This window comes from Mesoplodon mirus (genome assembly GCF_964341445.2).
Source record: "Mesoplodon mirus genome assembly, chromosome: 3".
NCBI classification, from domain to species: domain Eukaryota; kingdom Metazoa; phylum Chordata; class Mammalia; order Artiodactyla; family Ziphiidae; genus Mesoplodon; species Mesoplodon mirus.
Window position 1 is genome coordinate 32,154,971 of NC_138978.1, and position 21,605 is coordinate 32,176,575.

Genomic DNA, 21,605 nt, shown 5'->3' on the forward strand with positions numbered 1-21,605 from the left:
TTAAACCCAAAGTAAGTGGAAAGTAAGAAATAATAAAGATCAGAGCAAAAATTAATAGAAAACAAACAATATAGAAAGTGAATGAAACCAAAAGTTAATTCCTTTTAAAAAGCTAATAAAAATTTTAAACTCCTAACAAGGCTAATCAAGAAAAATAGAAAAATAAAACTGATTACTATTGTCAGGAATGAAAGAAGGGGTTATCACTAAAGATCCTTCAGAACTGAAAGATTAATAAGGGAATGTTAGGAACAAATTTATACCAATTAATTTGATAAATGAAATACAACTTTACAAAACTTGGCTCAAAGAAAATTGGAATAGCCTTGTATCTATTAAGGAAATTAAATCCATAATTCTTTCTAACAAAGAAATCTCCAGTCCCAAATCATTTCGCTGCTGAATTTTATCTAACATTTAAAGAAAAATAATACCAATCTTTCACAAATTCTTTCAGAAAACAGAAGAAGAAAGGCTTTACAACTCAATTTTATGAGGCTAGTATACCCCAGAATCTGACACCTGACAAAAACAATGTAATCCTCTCAACAGACAGAAGAATCATTTGACACATTTTAACATTTTCATGATAAAAATTTATAACAGACTAGCAGTAAAAGGAAACTTCTTCAACCTGATCAAAGCATCTAGAAAAACATACAGGCATCATCATACTAAATGATAAAAAGAGTGAATGATTTTGCCATAAGATTAAGAAGAAGGCAAGAATACTTTCACTACTTCTGTCTAACATTGTGCTGGTAGTCTAAGAAAAATAAAAGCATAATATTGTAAAGGAAGTAATACAACTATCTCAGTTTGCAGAAGACATAATTGTTTACGTAAAAAATCCTAAGAAATCTACCAAAAAAAAAATCCTACTAGAATTAATAGATGAATTTAGCAAGATCACAAGACACTAGTTGCATATACAAAAAGAAAATACTAGCAGTATAATAAATAATACCCAGCATTCAACAATTAGAAAAATGAAAAACACATGTACCATTCATAATATCAAAAAATGTAGGGGGGCTTCCCTGGTGGCGCTGTGGTTGAGAGTCTGCCTCCCGATGCAGGGGACACAGGTTTGTGCCCCGGTCTGGGAAGATCCCACATGCCGTGGAGTGGCTGGGCCCGTGAGCCATGGCCGCTGAGCCTGCGCGTCCGGAGCCTGTGCTCCACAACGGGAGGGGCCACAACAGTGAGAGGCCCGCGTACCACAAAAAAAAAAAAAAAAAAAAAATTTAGGAATAGATTTTAAAAGGGATGTACAAGCCCTCTACACTGAAAGCTACAAAGCATTCCTGAGAAAGATAGGAAGACATAAATAAACAGAGATACCATGTTCTTGGCCCAGAAGCCTCAAATTCTTAGGATGTCCATTATCCCCAAATTGATCTGTAGACTCAACACAATCCCAGAATCTCACCAGGCTTTTTTTTTTTTAAATAATATAAATTGACAAGCTGATTCTAAGATCTATGTGGAAATGCAGAAAACCTAGAATAGCTAAAACCATTTTGAAGAGGAACAGAGTTGGAGGATTCATAATCCCTGATTTGAAGACATACTATAAAGCTACAGTAATCAAAGCTGTGATATTGGGGTTAAAGATGGACATACAAATCAAGTTACAGGATAGCTATAGACACTACACTTGATCTTAGCCAAAAGGCTAAGAAGTGATTAGAATAGGTACAGAAATAGACCCACTTACGTGGTTGATTGATATTTGACAAAGGGGCCAACATCCAATGGGGAAAGAATAGTCTTCTCAATAAACGATGCTAGAACAGCTGAGTATTTGTACGAAAAAAAAAAACATTAAAACTGAGAAATTTGTAAGAAAAGAGGAAAAATATTCATGTCCTTGGATTAGGCAAAGATTTCTTAATATGTTGGAAACCTCATATAAATGAACACCTTCTCTTAAGAACACTGTTAAGAAGATGAAGAGGCAAGCTACTTCTGGGAGAAAATATTTGCATAATATATCCTAAAAAAAGATTTGTGTCCAGAATATATGAGAAACTTGCATAACTCAGTTTAAAAAAGTGGTCAAAATCAGACACTTCACAAAAGATTATGGGAATGGCCAGTAAGCACTTGAGAAGATGCTAAACATCATTGGTCATCTGGAAAATGCAGGTAAGAACCACAGTGAGATATCACTTCACACCTGCTAGATTCACTAAATCAAAAAGACTGGCAATACTAAGTGTTGGCAAGGGTGTGGAGCAATCAGAAATGGTAGGAGTATAAAATTGTACAACCACTTTGAAAAATATTTTGGCAGATTTTTTTTTTTAATATGTATTTATCTTTGGCTGCATTGGGTCTTCGTTACTGTGTGCGGGCTTTCTCCATTTACGGCGAGCAGGGGCTGCTCTTCGTTGCGGTGGCTTCTCTTGTTGCGGAGCATGGGCTCTAGGCACGTGGGTTTCAGTAGTTGTGGCACGTGGGCTCAGTAGCTGCGGCTTGCAGGCTCTAGAGCACAGGCTCAGTAGTTGTGGCACACAGGCTTAGTTGTTCCGCAGCATGTGGGATCTTCCCGGACCAGGGATCGAACCTGTGTCCCCCGCATTGGCAGGTGGATTCTTAACCATTGCACCACCAGGGAAGCCCTTGGCAGATTCTTTTAAATTTAAACATTTTCTTGCCGTGTGTCCTACCAGTTCTATTCTTAGGTCTTTCCCCAAGAGAAATGAAAAAATAGGTCCATACAAAGATTTGTGCATATATGTTTACATGTTCATAATAATTAGGAACTGGAAACAACCCACATGCCCAGCAACAAGTGAACTGAGAAACAAGTTGTAATTTATTTATACAATGAAATACTACCCAGCAGCTAAAAAGAACTAACTACTAATTTATACAATGGTATGGATAAATCTCAAGTAAGATGTACAAAAAAGCTAGACAAAGTGGTGTATACAGTATAATTCCATTTATATGAAATTCTGGAACCATTTATTCTGTTATAAAACGAATCAGATCAGTGCTTCCCTGTGGCAGATGTGACAGAAAGCTGATTGCATAAGGGCAGGAAAGTACTTTCTGGGGTGATGACAGGTTCTGTCTTAATTGGGGTGGTAATACCATAGATGTATATACATTTGTCAAAATCATTGACCTTTACAATTGAAATGCATTTTATTGTATGTAAGTTATACCTCAAATTGTTTTTTTTTGTTTTTTTTTTGAAATGAGGTATCATTACACATCCACCAGAAGGACTAAATTCAAGTCTAACGATACTAATGGTGAAACTTTGGCAAGACAGTGACTCTTAAATGCTGCTTGTGGGAGAGTTATTTGTTAAAACCACTTTGGAAGAGTTTGACATTATCTAGGAAAGTCAGAGATACACATCCCTAATGACTCAGCAATTCTGCTCAGATATTGCCTTTTCTACTAGAGAAATATATGTGTGTATGTATATCAAGAAGGCCACCTAGGGACTTCCCTGGTGGTCTAGCGGTTAAGAATCCACTCTTCCGGGGCTTCCCTGGTGGCGCAGTGGTTGAGAGTCCGCCTGCCGATGCAGGGGACACGGGTTCGTGCCCCGATCCCGGAAGATCCCACATGCCGCGGAGCGGCTGGGCCCGCGAGCCATGGCCGCGGAGCCTGTGTGTCCGGAGCCTGTGCTCCGCAACGGGAGAGGCCACAGCAGTGAGAGGCCCGCGTACAGCAAAAAAAAAAAAAAAAAAAAAAAAAGAATCCACTCTTCCACTGCAGGGGGCACAGGTTAGATCTCTGGTTAGGGAACTAGGATCCCGCATACTGCGTGGTGCAGCCAAAAAAAAAAAAGGCCATAAGAATATTCATAACTTTATTCTAATAACCAAAGGAAAGTGCCAGCATAAACTGTCCACCAACATTAATAATCAGGTTTTTTTGGTTTTTTGTTTGGTTTTGTTTTTTTGCCGCAGGGCAGCTTACGCCTGGGACCCTTAGTTGCCTGACCAGGGATTGAACCTGGGCCCCTGGCAGTGAAAGTGCCCATTCCTAACCACTGGACTGCAAGGGAATTCCCTGTCCATCAAAATCAGAGTGGATAAATTGTGTATTTCTTCAACAGAGTGTTAGAGCAATGAAAATGAAGAAACTGGTTACATTTAATTAATATAGATGAGTTAGAAACAATGTTTAGCCAAAGACTCAAAAAGATTACATGCTTTATGTTTCCAGTTACATAACATTCAAGAACTAGGAAAACTAAATTGTGGTCCTTAGTGATCTGTACTTATGTTGTAATTCTATAAAGAAAAAGAAGTGATTACCATAAAAGCCAGGATTTTGGTTACCTCTAGCAGAGAGAGGGGAAGTTAAGGTTGGGAAGGGGATAGGGAAGAGGTTTCTAGGATACTGGCAATATTTAGTTCTTGATATGAATATTGTTATGTGGATATTCACTTTGTAATTTGTTTAGTGACACTCTAGTACTAAATATGTGATATTTTATATTAAAAATAGAAAAAGAAAAGCAATCCTTTCATCTATCAATATCTCCTGAGTACTATGTTAATATTATTTTGCTAGGTAATAATAGACATGCCAAGATGTTTAATGTGGCCTCTTAATTGCTCACTATTACCATAAAAAGACATTGTATAATAAGTTTCTGTTCTTATATCTTCAGAGCAATGAAAGTATACATATAAAATTGAGGCACAGGGCCTCCCTGGTGGCGCAGTGGTTGAGAGTCCGCCTGCCGATGCAGGGGATACGGGTTCGTGCCCCGGTCTGGGAGGATCCCATATGCCGCGGAGCGGCTGGGCCCGTGAGACATGGCCGCTGGGCCTGCGCATCCAGAGCCTGTGCTCCGCAACGGGAGAGGCCACAACAGTGAGAGGCCCGCATACCGCAAAAAGAAAAAAAAAAAAAAAAAAAAAATTGAGGCACATAACCTCTCAGGAGGTTAAAGTATAATTGTAGTTATGTTTTTACCAGGATCCAACATTATTTACTGCTTTATTTTATACTCATCATTTGGACCTGGGCTCATTTTGGTACTTGTAGTCCTAGTTATCTTAAATATGGCAAATATTTATTATTTTCTTTTTTCACATCTGTTATTTTAGCTGCGTCCTAACAAAAATTTTCAATTTTGACACAGTAAAATACAAATTCAGGAATCCTAATCGCTTTTTCATGGAACATTCTCCCCATCAGCCTCTTCAAGGAGTTAGTTTACATTGACAAAATGATTTTGCCTAGAATTAAAACCTCAGTAAATCAGAGAGCAAAAGACATGAGTAGACAATTCTTCAAAGATGAGAAAAAGAGCTCTGATGAGCTCCTGCCATGTTCTGGGCACAAGTAGGTACCTTACATTGAATCTTCACCCTAATGCTATAAGTACTAGATGTTTTTCTGGTTTTGCAGTGAACGAATTATGATTTCTCTGAATTTCAAGTCTGGATCTAGAATTAAAATTTATTTCATTTCCAAGCCTATCCTTTTCTCATTATTCTAACACTGCTACCCATGAAAAGAAGAAAATAAACCTAATTTAAAAAGTAAGTGGGCTTCCCCGGTGGCGCAGTGGTTGAGAATCTGCCTGCCAATGCAGGGGACACGGGTTCAAGCCCTGGTCTGGGAGGATCCCACATGCCGCGGAGCAACTAGGCCCGTGAGCCACAACTACTGAGCCTGTGCGTCTGGAGCTTGTGCTCCGCAACAAGAGAGGCCGCGACAGTGAGAGGCCCGCACACCACGATGAAGAGTGGCCCCTGCTCGCCGCAACTGGAGAAAGCCCACACACAGAAAGGAAGACCCAACACAGCCAAAAATAAATAAATAAATAAAATTTAAAAAAATAATAATAAGTTAGTAAGTGATGAAAGATTAAAGGATACATTTCCAACAGCAACAAAATTTTTATCAATTATTAATGAGTTATAAAGTATCACAAAACCTTAATGAAACTGGAATGACTAATAAATTCAGACATATTATGTTCATGAATTGAAAGACTATCCCACTGGTATTCGAGACATCTAGTCTATTTTGGTAAATTTTTTTGCCTTAGTTGTGTATATTATACACATCTAGATAATGGCAATCTAAGTAGTTGGTAAGATCGCATTTTCTACCAAACTCCTCTCAAGTTTTTTACTTCTCAATTGTACTTATCTGAATTCTAACACCTGTCCATTAATTTTAATTATATGCATGTAGTACAAATTTATCCATTTGGCTGGTGTTTAAGTTGTTACCATTCTTTTTACCATTATAAACAGTGCTACAATAAGCATTCTCATTCATGTTGCCTTTCACAGATATGGAATTTTTGCAGAGTATATACTCCAATAGAGTGAAATTGTTCTTTGGGGTTTTATTAATTAATTAATTCATTCATTTATGGCTGCATTGGGTCTTCATTGCTGCGCCCAGGCTTTTCTCTAGTTGCGGCGAGGGGGGCTACTCTTTGTTGCGGTGCACGGGCTTCTCATCGCGGTGGCTTCTCTTGTTGTGGAGCACGGGCTCTAGGCGCGCAGGCTTCAGTAGTTGTGGCACGTGGGCTCTAGAGTGCAGGCTCAGTAGTTGTGGCACACAGGCTTAGTTGCTCCATGGCGTGTGGAATCTTCTCAGAGCCGGGCTCAAACCTGTGTCTCCTGCATTGGCAGGCGAATTCTTTTTTTTTTTAATTTATTTAATTAATTTATTTATTTATTTTACTTATATTTATTTTTGGCTGCGTTGGGTCTTCGTCGATGTGCGCGAACCTGTGTCCCCTGCACTGGCAGGCAGACTCAACCACTGCGCCACTAGGGAAGCCCTGGCAGGCGGATTCTTAACCACTACACTACCAGGGAAGTCCTAGAGTGAAATTGTTGAATTGAAAATTATGCTCATCTTCAAACTTACTATAAATTACCATTTGTTGCTAACTGACTGTATCAGTTTATATTCCTACAGTCTGTATGAGAGCTTTCATTCTTCAGTCTTCCTTTGGCTTGTTGTCAGCTTGTGTTATCGGTCTTAACATTTTTGGCCAGTCTTGACTGATGTAAAATGATAGCTTGATATAGTTTTTGTATATATTTCCCTAAGTACAAATAAGATAATTAGTGAAAATTTGTTTTTTGACATTTAGATTTTCTGTTCTATGAAATGCCTAGTCGTATCCTTTGCCACTTTTATTGTTATATCTTGATTTATAGGAACTTATTGTATATTCTGGATACTAATCATTTGTTACATGTATTACACATATCTATAGCCTGTCTTTTTTTTTTAGCTTTGTTTATGGTATTTTTTTATGATAGTTTTTTTTTTTTTTTTTGCGGTACGTGGGCCTCTCACTGCTGTGGCCTCTCCCATTGCGGAGAACAGTCTCCGGACGCGCACTCTTAAGCGGCCATGACTCACGGGCCCAGCCGCTCCGCGGCATGTGGGATCCTCCTGGACTGGGGCATGAACCCGTGTCCCCTGCATCAGCAGGTGGACTCTCAACCACTGCGCCACCAGGGAAGCCCTTTTATGATAGTTTTTATATCTTATTTTTATTTTTATTTTTTTTTGCGGTACGTGGCCCTCTCACTGTTGTGGCCTTTCCCGTTGCGGAGCACAGGCTCTGGATGCACAGGCTCAGTGGCCATGGCTCACGGGCCTAGCCGCTCCGTGGCATGTGGGATCTTCCCGGACCAGGGCACGAACCCGTGTCCCCTGCATCGGCAGGCGGACTCTCAACCACTGTGCCACCAGGGAAGCCCAGATAGTTTTTATATCTTAAGAAATTCTTTCTTGCCTCCAAGATCATAAAGATGTTCTATATTTTCCTCTAAATGTTTATTTTTCTTTTCATGTTCAGTTCTCTGAATAGGAATTTGTTTTTGTATATTGTATAAGGTGGGCTTCCAAGTCTGTTCTACTGGTCTGTGTGTCTGTCCCCATAGTCTCTTGACTTGAATTGGATTATAACAGATCTCGATGAATGTTAGAGCAGACCTTATTCTTAAAAACTATCTTGGCTATTCTTGTTTCATTTCTCTTTCATGTTAATTTTAGTATCAGCTTCTTTAAGTTCCAGAGGTCAAGGGGGTTATATCCTATTGGTATTTTGATTGAAATTGCCTTGAATTTGCAGATAAATTTCCAAATAATTTATACTAATAAGGTATATACTCCATTTATTTAGATTTTCTGTAGTAGTAAATATACCTATTACTTCTATAGGTCTTTTGCATCTTTTGTTCAGATTTTATCTCAAGTGTCTTATGTTTTTTTTGTTGTGATGTTAAGTGGTATCTTTTTAAAATTACATTTTAAGTTGGGTGCTAGTGTGTAAGAATGTAATTTTATTTTTATATGTTGATCTTAAATCTAGCAACCTTACTGAACTGTCTAATTCTATAATTTATCTGTAGATTATTGGGTTTTCTCTCTAGACAGTCATATTGTGAAGAATAATAATTTTGTTTCTCCCTTTCCAATCTTTTTACCTTTTACTTCTCTTAGCTTGCATTCCTGTGCCAGCTAACACTTCCTATTAAATGAAGTTGAATTTACCATAGATTTTGGTGGATAACTTTTATCAAATTAAGGAAGCTCCTTTCTAGTCCTGGTACTGTGAGACTTCTAGTTATGGTGCTGAATTTTATCTAATGCTTTTTTGAGGGTAATTATCTGTAGAAATGCTTGTATGTTTATTTCCTTTAGTGTGTTAATGTATATTTTGTTAATAGGTTTTAAAAATATTAAATGTAAATATTACTTTTTCAGTTAAACTCAGCTGATTTGTGAAAGGGAAAGAAGGAAAAAATGCATAAATCTGTAAGTTTATAAAATGTTGAGGATTTAACCAAGGGATAGAGAGGCAGATCTTTGCTGATTGAAATTCATGCCTAATTCAACTGTACTCACTGATTTCATCCCATCTTTTGTAAGAGCTTTCCTTCACTAACTTTAATTTTTACCTCAGATGCCCACATTGCTGTGGGGAAGATGGTGAACAGTAACGATTAGAAGAAGAGTGGGATGAACACTAAGGAAAATTAATAGAATGTTAAACAGGATAAATAATGTTTGTTTAGTAGTTTCAACTCTGTGAGATAAGACACATTAGTTGTGAATGCTAGTATTATAATCAGTGAAGAAAATTTTCCTGTAGGATTAAAGGAAAGACAAAATAAGCATGTTAATTACCATGTATTTATTTTCCTTTATCCACTTTTTTTTTTAATTAACACAGAAGCAATATGTGCTTATTTGGTATGTGTCCTGCCAGCCTTGTTTTAATGTACAACAATATTCTCACATTTTTTAATAGAAGAATGTAATGTATACATTTTTTTAAAGTACTGTGGATTTGAATAAGATACCCAGAATGCTAATACAGTCTTACCAGTCTCTCTTTTTTTAGTTAGTTTGAAATTGTGGAGGTATTTCTAAAGTTTATTTGGATGGAAGTACAAAACCAACATAACTATCCATCATGAGGGACATGAAGTAGGTCCATGCAATGAGATATCCTGCAGCTGTGAAAAAGAATGATATAGTTGCATATTAGTACATATAGATCTATCTCTGAGATATATAATGAGAAAAAAGAAATCAAAGGCCAGAATAGTGTTTCTAATGTTTTATCATTTGTGTTCCTTTTCATTAAGAGGGGAAAGGAATATATATGCACTTAATTACCATGCACCCAAACTGCAGAATAAAAAGATCTCTAAGACACATTGTTAGTTTTAAAAATAATAACAAAAGAAGTCATAGAACGTCTATTATCTGATCTCATGTTAAAAAAGAAAGTTGTATTTGCATTTTTATCTCGAAGTGCATATTAAAAGAATAGGATATATACATACCTAAGTACTAATAATGGTTGCTTCTTAAAGATGCTTGGAGACCAGAAGGCTTTACTGCGCATATCTATATTGTTTAAATTTTTTAGGATGAGACTTCATTCATATATTATTTCTGTAATAAAGGAAAAAGTAATATGTGCTCACTATTAAAAAGTGAAGATTTAAAGATAAAGTCAAAAAGAAGAAAATAAAAAATATCTACAGTAGCCTTACTACCTGAGATAACTACTTAAAGCCTTGATAAATATCCTTCCAGAGATGAGGGACATTTTGTGGAAGACATTTAATCCTAAAGCAAGGAGAATAAGAGAAAGAGCACCACAGTAGACATGTTTTTAAATAAAAAAATAACATGATAGCATGTAGCTTATTGTCTGTCTTGGTTTTACTTTTCACTGTATCCCAGTGCCTTTATAGCACATAATAGCAGTCAGTAAGTATGTATTTAAGAAATGAGTGATGGTGGTCTACTAACTATTGGTGAAGCTCTTCTAGTTCCAAAACGCAAGATTAAGAAATCGTACTTGTTGGCTCTTGGAAGACTGCTGGCTGTAGCTAGATAACATTGGGCAGATACACCTTACTGTTACTACCTGTAGCTTGGATTAGCATTAGTAACATTTAATACCATTGTCTTCTCAAATCTGTGCAAGACAGGGAGAGCTCTCCCTAGAATAGATAAGCAGTCTAGGGTGGCACAAAAAGCTTTGTTTAAGAAATAATACCTAACCTTTTCTTCTTTAAGGTGCTCTGGCCTTCTTTGTCCCCTTACAGACTTTGTTTCATAGCCAGAACACTGCTCTGTACATGTAGTAGGAAATGGAATGATTCAGTTACCCATGATAATAGATAGATTATAAACTGTAATATTAGGCTTTTCTTTTGTGCTTGTCTTCCAGTCAAACAGTTCAAGTTGAAACTGCTTAACTTTGGAAATATTTTTATATGTATATAGGTATACATAACAGGGTAATTTTAACTCTGTATTAGTTAATTATCATGGAGCCTGAGATCAAGTTTTTGGATTTTTTTAAAGGAAACATTAATTTGTACTATTTGTGTTTTTCTTCTTAGTTTCTGCCACTGCCTTCTACAAAGCACAACCTGTAATTCAGTTCATGTGTGAAGTTCTTGACATTCATAATATTGATGAGCAGCCAAGACCTCTGACTGATTCTCATCGGGTAAAATTCACCAAAGAGATAAAAGGTGAGTTAATTAGCATTTGGAACAACTTAACTGTAAAATGCATGAATATAACAAACTTTCATTGAAGTTTTTTAAGATATAAATCTGTTCATGTAACATCACCAGTAAAAATATGGACTAATTATAAAATGTCACCTTAAATTCATTACCATAACATCTTAGGTAGTGTGTCAATGAAAGAAATACCAAGTAATGGAATTAATATTGATACTAGCTAATTTTTTGTCAGTACTTTCCCTTACTAGCTGAAGGTATAAGAGTATCTGTTAGGAAAATGCTTCTATGATACTGTTAAAAATAAGAAGCTTATTCCAAAAACATTGTCACTTCAGAACTGGAGCCATTCTTTGAACATATTCTATCGATAATATAATGACTTCTTTATTTTTCTGAAATGATAGCAGAATATTTTATTCCTTTGTAAATTTATGGATATGGGACTAGCCTGTTTCATGTGTTGTTCTAGAGTTGAAACTTAGTAATTTCATATACGTTATTCAGTTGACCATTGATCTTGACTACTTTATAGTTAGTAGCTAAAATGTATACAGTGGTGTTGCATCGTATGTATATTTTACTAATGCAAATTCATCTCTACATGGTCTTCCAAAGAGAAAAATTAAAAATTAATTTCAGTTGTGTCCTAAAATTTATATTTTGTATATATTTATTGTTTATATAATTGTTGTTTTCTATATACATGTACACTTTTATGTGCAAACCCACACATGGTGTACTTTATCTGCAATTTAAGGGATTTTTCAACAGTAATTTTGATTATGTAAAATTCTTGCCTTGTTCATGACTTTAGAACCTAATCCTCATGTAAGATGTGACTCCACTGTATTTAGTTCTTTATTATTTAGACACAAAGAGAAATTAGATATTCTCTAATTAGAATGAATAGTATAAATTCTATTTAAACTAAATGTTAGATCTTAAATTGTCAGAAATAATTATGTCGTTTTATTTTAAGGTTTTACCTATTTGTTACAGGCAATTTTTAGCTTGTGGTTTGAATGAAGCATTGAAGTTTGTTCTCTGAACATCTTTCAGTTCCCCCAATCAATTAGTATAGTCGAATACATCCTGCTTGCTCCAGTAATCATTTATTTTTTACCATTTAGTAACCAGGAGAGAGATGGTCATTGTAATAAAACATTTAAAGGAAAATTCTTCCTGCTTTGAAAACAGGCATCCATTTATCTCAAGTTATTTAAGTGTCAGAATAAGAAAGTGTTATATATTCTTATATTGCAATCATACCATTGTCCTTTCATAATCTGTATTAACTGCACAGTTAGCATTGTTGGGAGGTAGTGCATTACCCACCATTAATATGTGATCATCTAAATGCCATGGTTTCCAGTGGAGTTGCTGCTTAGTTACCACCTCTGATATCATGAAGTCACTTACATTATTTTGCGGTAACTATGCAATCAACTCATATCACCACTCTATCACAGAAAATACAAGATGTACAGAACAAGGATTCAACTGCTGCCCGAAGAGCATGGACTCGATCTTAACTTCAACTGCTCAGGGGGCCAAAGAAATGACTGAAAAAATGACTAGAAAGCATTATAAAGTTGATGTTATAGTGAAGGTAAAGCCAAGTTTATAGGTTAAATATTTGATTTATTAAAGCCAAAAACATTTTTTGTTGGATGGAGGGTTTGGGGAGGGACCTGGGCAGAGAATTATCTAGTCCATTTTTTTAAATTTCAGCTTTTTGCTAACCCCTGGATTTGGATCTAATCCTTAGTCACTTATGACTGTAGATTTGGGGTAGAAAAATCTGAGTTGGATCTAACTGACATACTGATGATTTTTTTCCTCCATTCAAAGTCAAGAAGGCTTTTTTTTTAAAGAGGACTCTTTAAAGTACATCATGTATTCCTACCTCAATTACACAAGAGAATCAAAGTTACATGTTTTGTATTATGTATTTGGGTTTAATTTTTAGTTAGCATGAGGAATTTGATGAAAATTGTTAAATAGTGATACAAAGTGTGCTATAATGAATAGATTTCCTAGTACAATATTATTTGGTTCTAGTTGAACTTTTTCCTAAATATTTAATGGTAACTTTAGGGTGGTTTCTTTGTGCAGTAATTCATCATAGTTAAATAGCAGAAATATTGGAGGAAGTTTATGGTAAAAGTACCATATGTATGTAAGAGTATCTATTTTATTTTACTTTTTTATTAATTTTTATTGGAGTATAGTTGCTTTACATCAATTTTATTTTTGATAAAAACTTATTTAGTAGGCTTGTAGAACCTTACTGATAATTTTTTTTAATTCAAGGGGAAGATTTGAAAACAAATTGCTAAGTGGTATAGATAACAGAAATTTGTTTTAAATTTTTCTATCGTGTTTTCCCCCTAAACAATATTTTTACATCTTGCTTTCTTCATATGTTGGTGTTTCCTTCTTAAAAGGCCTTCTCTTGGTAGTATTTTCTAGTCTTATTTATAGAGGCGTAGTAAATGCTCTAATTGATCTGAAATTTTAGTTTTATAAAGGTAGTTACTAATAAAAACTATTTCTCACTGATTCAGTTAGGAGTAGTTCTTAAGAAAACCTCATACCAATCTGGTACAGTGACACTGTGTCCATTTAACATCTTAATTTATGCTGATATGTCATAAAATATTACTATGATTGAACTTTGTGTTTGGTTCTGCAGTTAGTAGATATGAAAATAAGTTATACTGTATCAGGGTTTCTCAACCTTGGCACTATTGATATTTTGGGCTGGATAATTCTTTGTTGTGGTTGGGGATGGGAGGTAGTGCTGTCCTGTGCATTGCAGTATAATTTAGCAGCAGCCCTGGATCCAAGCATTCCAAAATCTAGCATGTATTAGATGCCAGTAGCACCCCCAGTCATAACAATCAAAAATGTCTGCAGACATTACCAAACCTTCCCTGGAGGTCAGAGTCACCTCTGGTTGAGAACCTCTGCACTATAGGGTACACAGATATAAAAGGAAAATAATACAAAAGTATAACCGTAAATACTATCAGGGAACTAAAAGTTGTCCTCCGTCTACCCCTTTTTAGATTTTCCTCCTTCGGAGTATAGGCCTTAGAAATGGAGTTGCTTATCTGTGACCAGTAGCCACTGTATCTGTTTGTTAACTCTTCTCTAGATAGCTCCAAGAGTATCCACTAGCCACATGTAGCTATTTAAATTTTAATTTATTAAAGTTCAATTAAAATTTTAGTTTTTTAGTCACACTAGCCACATTTCATGTGTGCAGTAACATGTTGCTGGTGATTTTAGCACAGATGTAGAACAATCCATCATCTCAGAAAATTCTTTTGTACACCACTGCATAGGAAAATTCATCCCAAAGAATTTCAGCCAGTGTTTTAAAAGCCCACAGCTTCACTTCCTAAAGCAGGCCTAGGATCTGCAAACCCCTAGGGTCCACAAATGGACATACAGATCCACGAACATCTAAAATCATATGCTAAATTAAGTGTATGTTGCATTTTTCTGAGAATTTATTGCTTTCATCAGATTCTCAAAGGGATCACTGATTCCATAAGAAGGTCTGGATTACCTGTTCTAGGAATTATTTTGGTTGCATTTGATTTCTAATAGTAGTAAAAGAACTGTATCACTATATTATCCTTCCAACGAAATTGTCACTCCACTTCTGTTAAAAGGGCCTGGGATTTTTTTTTTTTTTCCTTCCTGCTTTAAAATTCTTTGAAGGAGTTTCTTCTTAAGCTATATGAAATTATGATCTTCAGTCAGTATGTGATTACTGGGCAAATCAGATATCACATACTTTGAAGGTTATAGAATATCTTGAGAATTATCATAACTCCCTTTGCTCCTTCCTTTGACCAGCATAAAAACCTGCATTATAAGCAGGGTTTTTTATTAATGGAGAACTTTATCCCTTGATAAACAGGCTTTGCAAATTTTATACTATTTTTTAATAGCTTGATAGAATAGGGAAAAGGTTTGGAGTTAGGTCTATCATGATTGTAACCATTGTTAACAATGTTATATATAAAATCCTTGGTTAATATCACATTGCCTGTATCACAGATTTTCTGTTTAGAATTTGAGCTTTTATAGTAGTGAACAGGCTTTATAGTTATAAATATTTTACATGTGACAGTTCTATAACCTCAGTTTTTCTTGTTGGGAACAGGTCTGAAGGTTGAAGTGACTCATTGTGGAACAATGAGACGGAAATACCGTGTTTGTAATGTAACAAGAAGGCCTGCCAGTCATCAAACGTAAGAAAAGCTGGTGTTTGTCAGAGCAGAGATGATGTGAGGCAGCTTGCTCTAGTTAGTAGATTGGGAGTTTTGCTGGCTCATAATGAGATAAGAGTTGTTAATGTGTAATTTTTTTTTTCCAGCTTTCCTTTACAGTTAGAAAATGGCCAAACTGTGGAGAGAACAGTAGCACAGTATTTCAGAGAAAAGTATACTCTTCAGCTGAAGTACCCACACCTTCCCTGTCTGCAAGTGGGGCAGGAGCAGAAACATACCTATCTGCCACTAGAAGTAATGTGTTTAGGCTGCTTATTAATATCCTCTTATTCATCGTTCTGTTGGGGTTTTTAATGACCTATAACTTACTTCATACTCTCACATTTATTTTGGAGACTGAACTGTTTTTAAATTTCCTTTTATTCTAAATTTTCAGCTATAAAATAATATGGGAAAAAATTCATCCACAGTCCTACCACTCTAAATGTAACCACTGTTAGCATTTTGGTGCACTTCTTTTCAGCCTTTTTATGCAGTGTACATTTTACCTAATTATAATCATACTGTAAAGCAGTATTGTTTACTGGATTTTTACTTAACATGATATTAAATAGAAGTGGTTTAATGCAGTAGATATTAAAATTTAATCTCACATGTAATTGGCACTCAGAATTTTAAGAAAGATGTATATATCTAGTACAACACTTTTTTCCATTTGTAGGTCTGTAATATTGTGGCAGGGCAACGATGTATCAAGAAGCTAACGGACAATCAAACCTCCACTATGATCAAAGCAACAGCAAGATCTGCACCAGATAGACAAGAGGAAATTAGCAGATTGGTTAGTACTTAACCCTAGAAATGAAAATTAAAAACATATTAGGGTGAGCTCTAAAGAATCATGTCCTTATCAACTCATACCTTATTACCATTTCATGGTCTGTCAGAATTAAAAGAGATTATGGAAGTAATCTAGTGGTATTCTAGGGGTGAATCTTAGTGGGTTCTATGAAAAGGGTTAGATCCTTCTAATTTAACCCCAAGCTCTTTAATTAGATTCAGAACAGATACTCTCAAAACTAATGTTTCAGTTTAGCAAACTGGACCTTCATTACCTTCCACCTAGAAGAGGAAGAGAAAAGGAAAAAAAGTCAAAGTTTTATGACTAGCAATGGTGAGAGTCTTAACACACAAAGTAGGATGGCTTAGCTCCATTGTAAACACTGGTAACCGTACAGGATGAATAAAGAAATATAAGACAGCTCCAGCCGTATGGGATCTCTAAGCTGTCTCCTTGTTCTAAATGGGGAGAAAAGAGACCTCAATATTTAAAACTGACGGAATTAAGACAAAATGAAAAATGAAGGCAACTGGATCTTATCTTACTCTCTTCTTGAATACCATGTAAATTGCCCAAGTGAAGAGAAATAAATCTAAAAATAAGAACATTACCCCAAACAACTTAATAACACTTTCAAAAGCAGTTTTAGAGATTGTTGGAAAAGGGTTACAGAAGTGGCTCTTTCATTTTGTAAGGCAATTACCAAAAAAAAAAAAAGACCTTTTTTTCCATTATAGTTTTTAAAGAGTAAATTATTACATGATATTTAATTAGGAAAATACAGGCTTGTTCTCATCATGGATTTTTCTCTGATCTACTATGTCAAAATTTTAAAACCTTTAAGAGAGTAGAACCTCTCACTATCTCTATAAAATCTCAATAACTAGTTCTAACTCATTTATTACAGCTTTTTTGTTCAGAGAGATGATATTGTACAGTGATTGAAAGCACAGGCTTTGGAATCTAACAGCTCTGGGTTCAAAGTCTAACTTCTTTACTCACTTATTGTTACTATTATTGTATTATTATAATTATAGCATCTGGTAGGCTGGTGCAGTGATTGAAAGTAGGAACTCTAGAATCAGAATGTACATGGTTTCAAATTATATATCACTTGCTTAGCTATATGGTTTTAGGCCAATCATTTAACTTTACTGAGCTTTAATTTTATCCTCTGTAAAATAAAGATTATAAAAGACTTACTTTATAGTCATAGGTTATTGTGAAAATTAATTATAAAACATTTAGCACCAAGCACATCACCTACCAACTCCTGGTAAATAGTAGTTGTTGTTACTGTTTGTAACCTTACAGAAAAAAATGGCATTTGAGCTTGAAGAAAAGATACATTAATTAGATGCCTAATTTAGAAAACAAATTTTCCTGCACATTGTGGGGAGATTCTTTTTACATATTTAGATTATATAATGTTTTTTAATAGAGTGTTACTCAAAGAATTGAGCATTGCCTTTTTTTGTAACCTTGTTTGACCTTTATTCTGAGACTAAGTAAATATGTTTTGAAAAACACATTATAGCACACTATGAGCATGAATTACACTTTTGAGATTCAAGTCTACACTGAGTTACAATAAATTCTTTATCTTTGCATGTATTGGTATATTACATAAAAATTATAATCTGTATCTCATACTGGCTTTCTTTTCTGTCTCAAGTGTATCTCTTAAGTAAATTTTATAATGTGCTGTGTTTTATCTGAAAATATTCAAGGAGGTTTTGTATAACATAATCAATTAGTAAAAAAAAGCCTTAGGATTATTGATATTTGCTGTCGAGATCTACATAAAATAAATTTCAATAGTATATATCCAGATCCTCTAATTAGAAGTAATTAACCATTTTTAGGTCAGGTATTGGATTGGCCAAAAAGTTCATTCGGGTTTTCCCATAAGATGTTAGGGAAAAACCCATAAGAACTTTTTGGCCAACCTTATATTTCTCTTGCAGTCTCTCAACCACCCTCTCAAAGTATATGAGGCTTAATCATATAAAGTTACCATTTTCATGAGTCATAAATAGTTGAATTTTCTTATTATGCAACCTAATACATTTAAATGTTCTGTAAATTATCAGGAGGTTCACAGACTTCCTACAGTCCACTCATGATCTGTGGTCCCCAAGTTAAGATTCTCTGCTCTATAGTGAGGGTACCATTATCTACCCCTGTCAGTATTATAAAACATTGTTGACACAGTGAAAAAAAAAGTTAGAGGGTTCTAAAGCAGGGAATTTGGGGGAATTTTGAAAGTAACTACAAACTTTTTCTGTTGTTAGGTAAGAAGTGCAAATTATGAAACAGATCCATTTGTTCAGGAGTTTCAATTTAAAGTTCGGGATGAAATGGCCCATGTAACCGGACGCGTACTTCCAGCACCTATGCTCCAGTATGGTGGCCGGGTAAAACCTCTTGATAGTTTTTAAACTATAATCATACAGTTTCTGTGTATGGAGAGAAGGGCTTCCTAGCTAAGTCTGGAATTTAAAAGTGTTTTATTGTTCCAACAATTTTTTTTGTTTGTTTCAAGATCAGTGTCTTTGCTTGAACTTAGTAGAACTTTTGTTTTTCTATGATAAAAATATAAAATATTGATTTAGAACGGCCTATTCCATGTAGAATGTCACATATATATCAGTTCAGCAATTTGAAATGTTTATTTTCAGCTCATTCAAATAAGTTATATATTAAATGTTTGTTCATTTTTGCCTTATTATTTCTCTTTCTCTGTAGAATCGGACAGTAGCAACACCAAGCCACGGAGTATGGGACATGCGAGGGAAACAGTTCCACACAGGAGTTGAAATCAAAATGTGGGCTATAGCTTGTTTTGCCACACAGAGGCAGTGCAGAGAAGAAATATTGAAGTAAGGCTTGTCATTAGTTTCACTTTGGGACCATTTTGTTTTTCAGTTTTAAATTACTCAGCTAATATTCTAACCAGTGTTGCCTCAATATGAAGTATATTTAATCACTGAACCTTTAAAAATGTTTCTTCTCATTACTTTAATGAAGATTCCTGAATTTGTTGGTCATATCTAAGTCACTGATTCATTCTTACAAGCATCCTAATAGTCTAGCTTATGTGGTATAGCAGGAGTACCATTGGCTTTTCATGGCGAACAGATTAGATATAATTCTCAGGTTTGCCACTTCCTAGTCTTACTACCATGGATAATTTATTTAATCTCATTATGCTTCATTTTTCACCTTTTAAATATAGAGATAATAGTACCTATTTACTGAATGAGGATTAAATAACATCCTTATTTCTCAATTGAGTTCTTTGAAAGAGTCATTTAATTTCTCATTTTCACTTCCTTACTTTCCAAAATTTGACCTGCATCTCCACTACTTTTCCTCTTCTCCAGATTCTTTCCCTCAACAATCTTCTGTTTAAATTTAAAACAAACCCCCCCAAATCTTCATTTTTCATTTTACCTGACTTAAGGCTTCCCGGCTTCCATTCTGTCTCCTTCCTTGAAATCTTAGTGGTCTGCTGAAACTGGTTACTGGAAGATCTTCAGTATCTTTGTGCTTATCAATTCTAATGGTCTCTTCTCAGCCATTATTTTTCCTCAAAATTTGTGCAGCATTAGGTACAATTGACTACTTTCCTGACATTCTCTCCATTCTTGCCTTCCTGGTTTCTTTTTTGTCACTTTGGCTTCCTTTCTCCTCTACGCTCTCTCCTTTGGGACTCTCTAATCTTTGGGGCATTGGCAGTCTCAAGGGCTTCTGCTGTTACTCTTGTTTGAGGAGTTGTGCTACTGTGAAAAGAGCACCAGCTCCACTTGTGACTACCTCCACTCTAAAACTTTTAGGTTTCTGTTTGACAAAGAATAACATTAAAAATCAGTATAACATTTAAAAATTTTCATTTGCCTCTTAAGTCCTTTCTCCATTTTCATATATTCTGGACAAAGAAACTGAGTACTGTATGCCCTCTAACTGTCTGGTATTTTTTTCCATTTCCACTCATGCTGCTCTTTACTGAAAATGCCTCCTTCCTATCTCTACATTTCTAAATAATAGCCAGTCTTCTGTGATTTGTGATGCTGGAAATAACCCATAGTAGTAAACATAGTAGTTTATCAGTATCCTCTCCATTTGTACTTATCACTTCCTGTATAAAAGAGAATTATATTATAATTATCTGTGTAAGTTTCTTGTCTCCCCTCTGGAATCTAATTTCCCTAAGAAAATGATTATGGTCTAATTTAAGTCTCCACTAACAGATCCTATAAAATATGCCCATAATGAATAGTTCTTGAGCGACGTAGAGACCAGTTTACCCCAGGTCAATTCAGAATTTGCCTCCTTCATGTGAGAAAAATTATTTTCTATTTAATTCTGTTCACTCCTTTTTATTAGCTCCAAATCTTATGTCTTAAGATTCACTTAGTATATTTTTTTTAGTATAGTTTTTATCCCCTGGCTTTCAAGTAAAATGTCATGAGGACAGTTAAGGACAATGCTGCTGTTATCTTACTTGACCTCCAGAGACCAAAGAAAACACCTCCAACTGTTTTTCAAGCTTCGAGTTATTCTTTTCATTTTACATTTGTTATTCATGGCTTGATAGAAGTCTCATAATCATTGGGCTTATGGCTCTTGTTCAGGCTAACTGAAAATATTCAACTTCATACTTTCTTGAATTAAATACTAATAAGGAAAAGGAGAAGGAATTCCTACAAACTCCATCTCTGTCCTGAGGGAATCAGTGTTTTTGAGCAAAGATCACTCAGATCCTTGACTTAGGACCGTATTTGTTTTAAAAACAAGTAAAGTGATTGTTAAACCCCAACATTATTACTTATTTATCCTAGGCTAAGTGCAGAATTTTGTTTAAATAAGAAATTATTAGTCTTTTGTTTTTTCAGTGTGGATAAAAGTACATTAAAGTGCTGTCTGCCTCATTTCTTTTTAAATGTTTTCTTGTTTTTTTTAATCTTTTCTGAGGACAGAATCTTTCCTGCTATCCTAGTGTCAGATATGTATTATTGTAGAAAGAAATTCTGGACTAGCTCATAGTTCTTACTCTTGCCATTTGTCTAATAAGCATTTGACCTTGGTCAAATACTTAATGTCCCTGAAACTGTTTCCTGATTTATAAAATGGCAGTAATACCTTACCTACCACTTATGAATCTTGTCAGGATCAAATAGAAAATGTATAATAGCTTAAATTTATCAAGCTTTTATACCATGTCTTGGGCAATGTGCTAAGTGCTTCACATGTATTATCTCATTTAATCTTCACACCAACCCTATATTGAAAGTGGTCATTTTACAGATGAGAGAAACTGAAAAAATTTGCCTGAAATTCCATAGCTAGTAAGTAACAGAACTAGAACTAGAACCTGTAGAGCTGAGCTCTTAACCAGCACACTCTACTACTAATGTCCTTTGTGAACTACAAAATGCCACATAACTGTACAGTAGTGTCCTTAGTTTGCAAAATAGATTTCTG

At 35.1% G+C, this 21,605-nt stretch overlaps 1 protein-coding gene across 4 annotated transcripts in view; it reads left to right on the top strand.

Annotated features, from left to right (window-relative positions):
* AGO3 (argonaute RISC catalytic component 3) overlaps positions 1–21,605 on the top strand; it is a 122,458-nt gene that overhangs the window by 62,354 nt on the left and 38,499 nt on the right. For all 4 annotated transcript variants that reach the window (XM_082615311.1, XM_082615312.1, XM_082615314.1 and 1 more), the window contains 6 exons: positions 10,899–11,033; positions 15,211–15,298; positions 15,424–15,571; positions 15,999–16,118; positions 18,413–18,535; positions 18,867–19,000. In XM_082615311.1, coding sequence (XP_082471437.1) covers positions 10,899–11,033; positions 15,211–15,298; positions 15,424–15,571; positions 15,999–16,118; positions 18,413–18,535; positions 18,867–19,000 — 748 coding nt within the window. The remainder of the gene's footprint in view (positions 1–10,898; positions 11,034–15,210; positions 15,299–15,423; positions 15,572–15,998; positions 16,119–18,412; positions 18,536–18,866; positions 19,001–21,605) is intronic.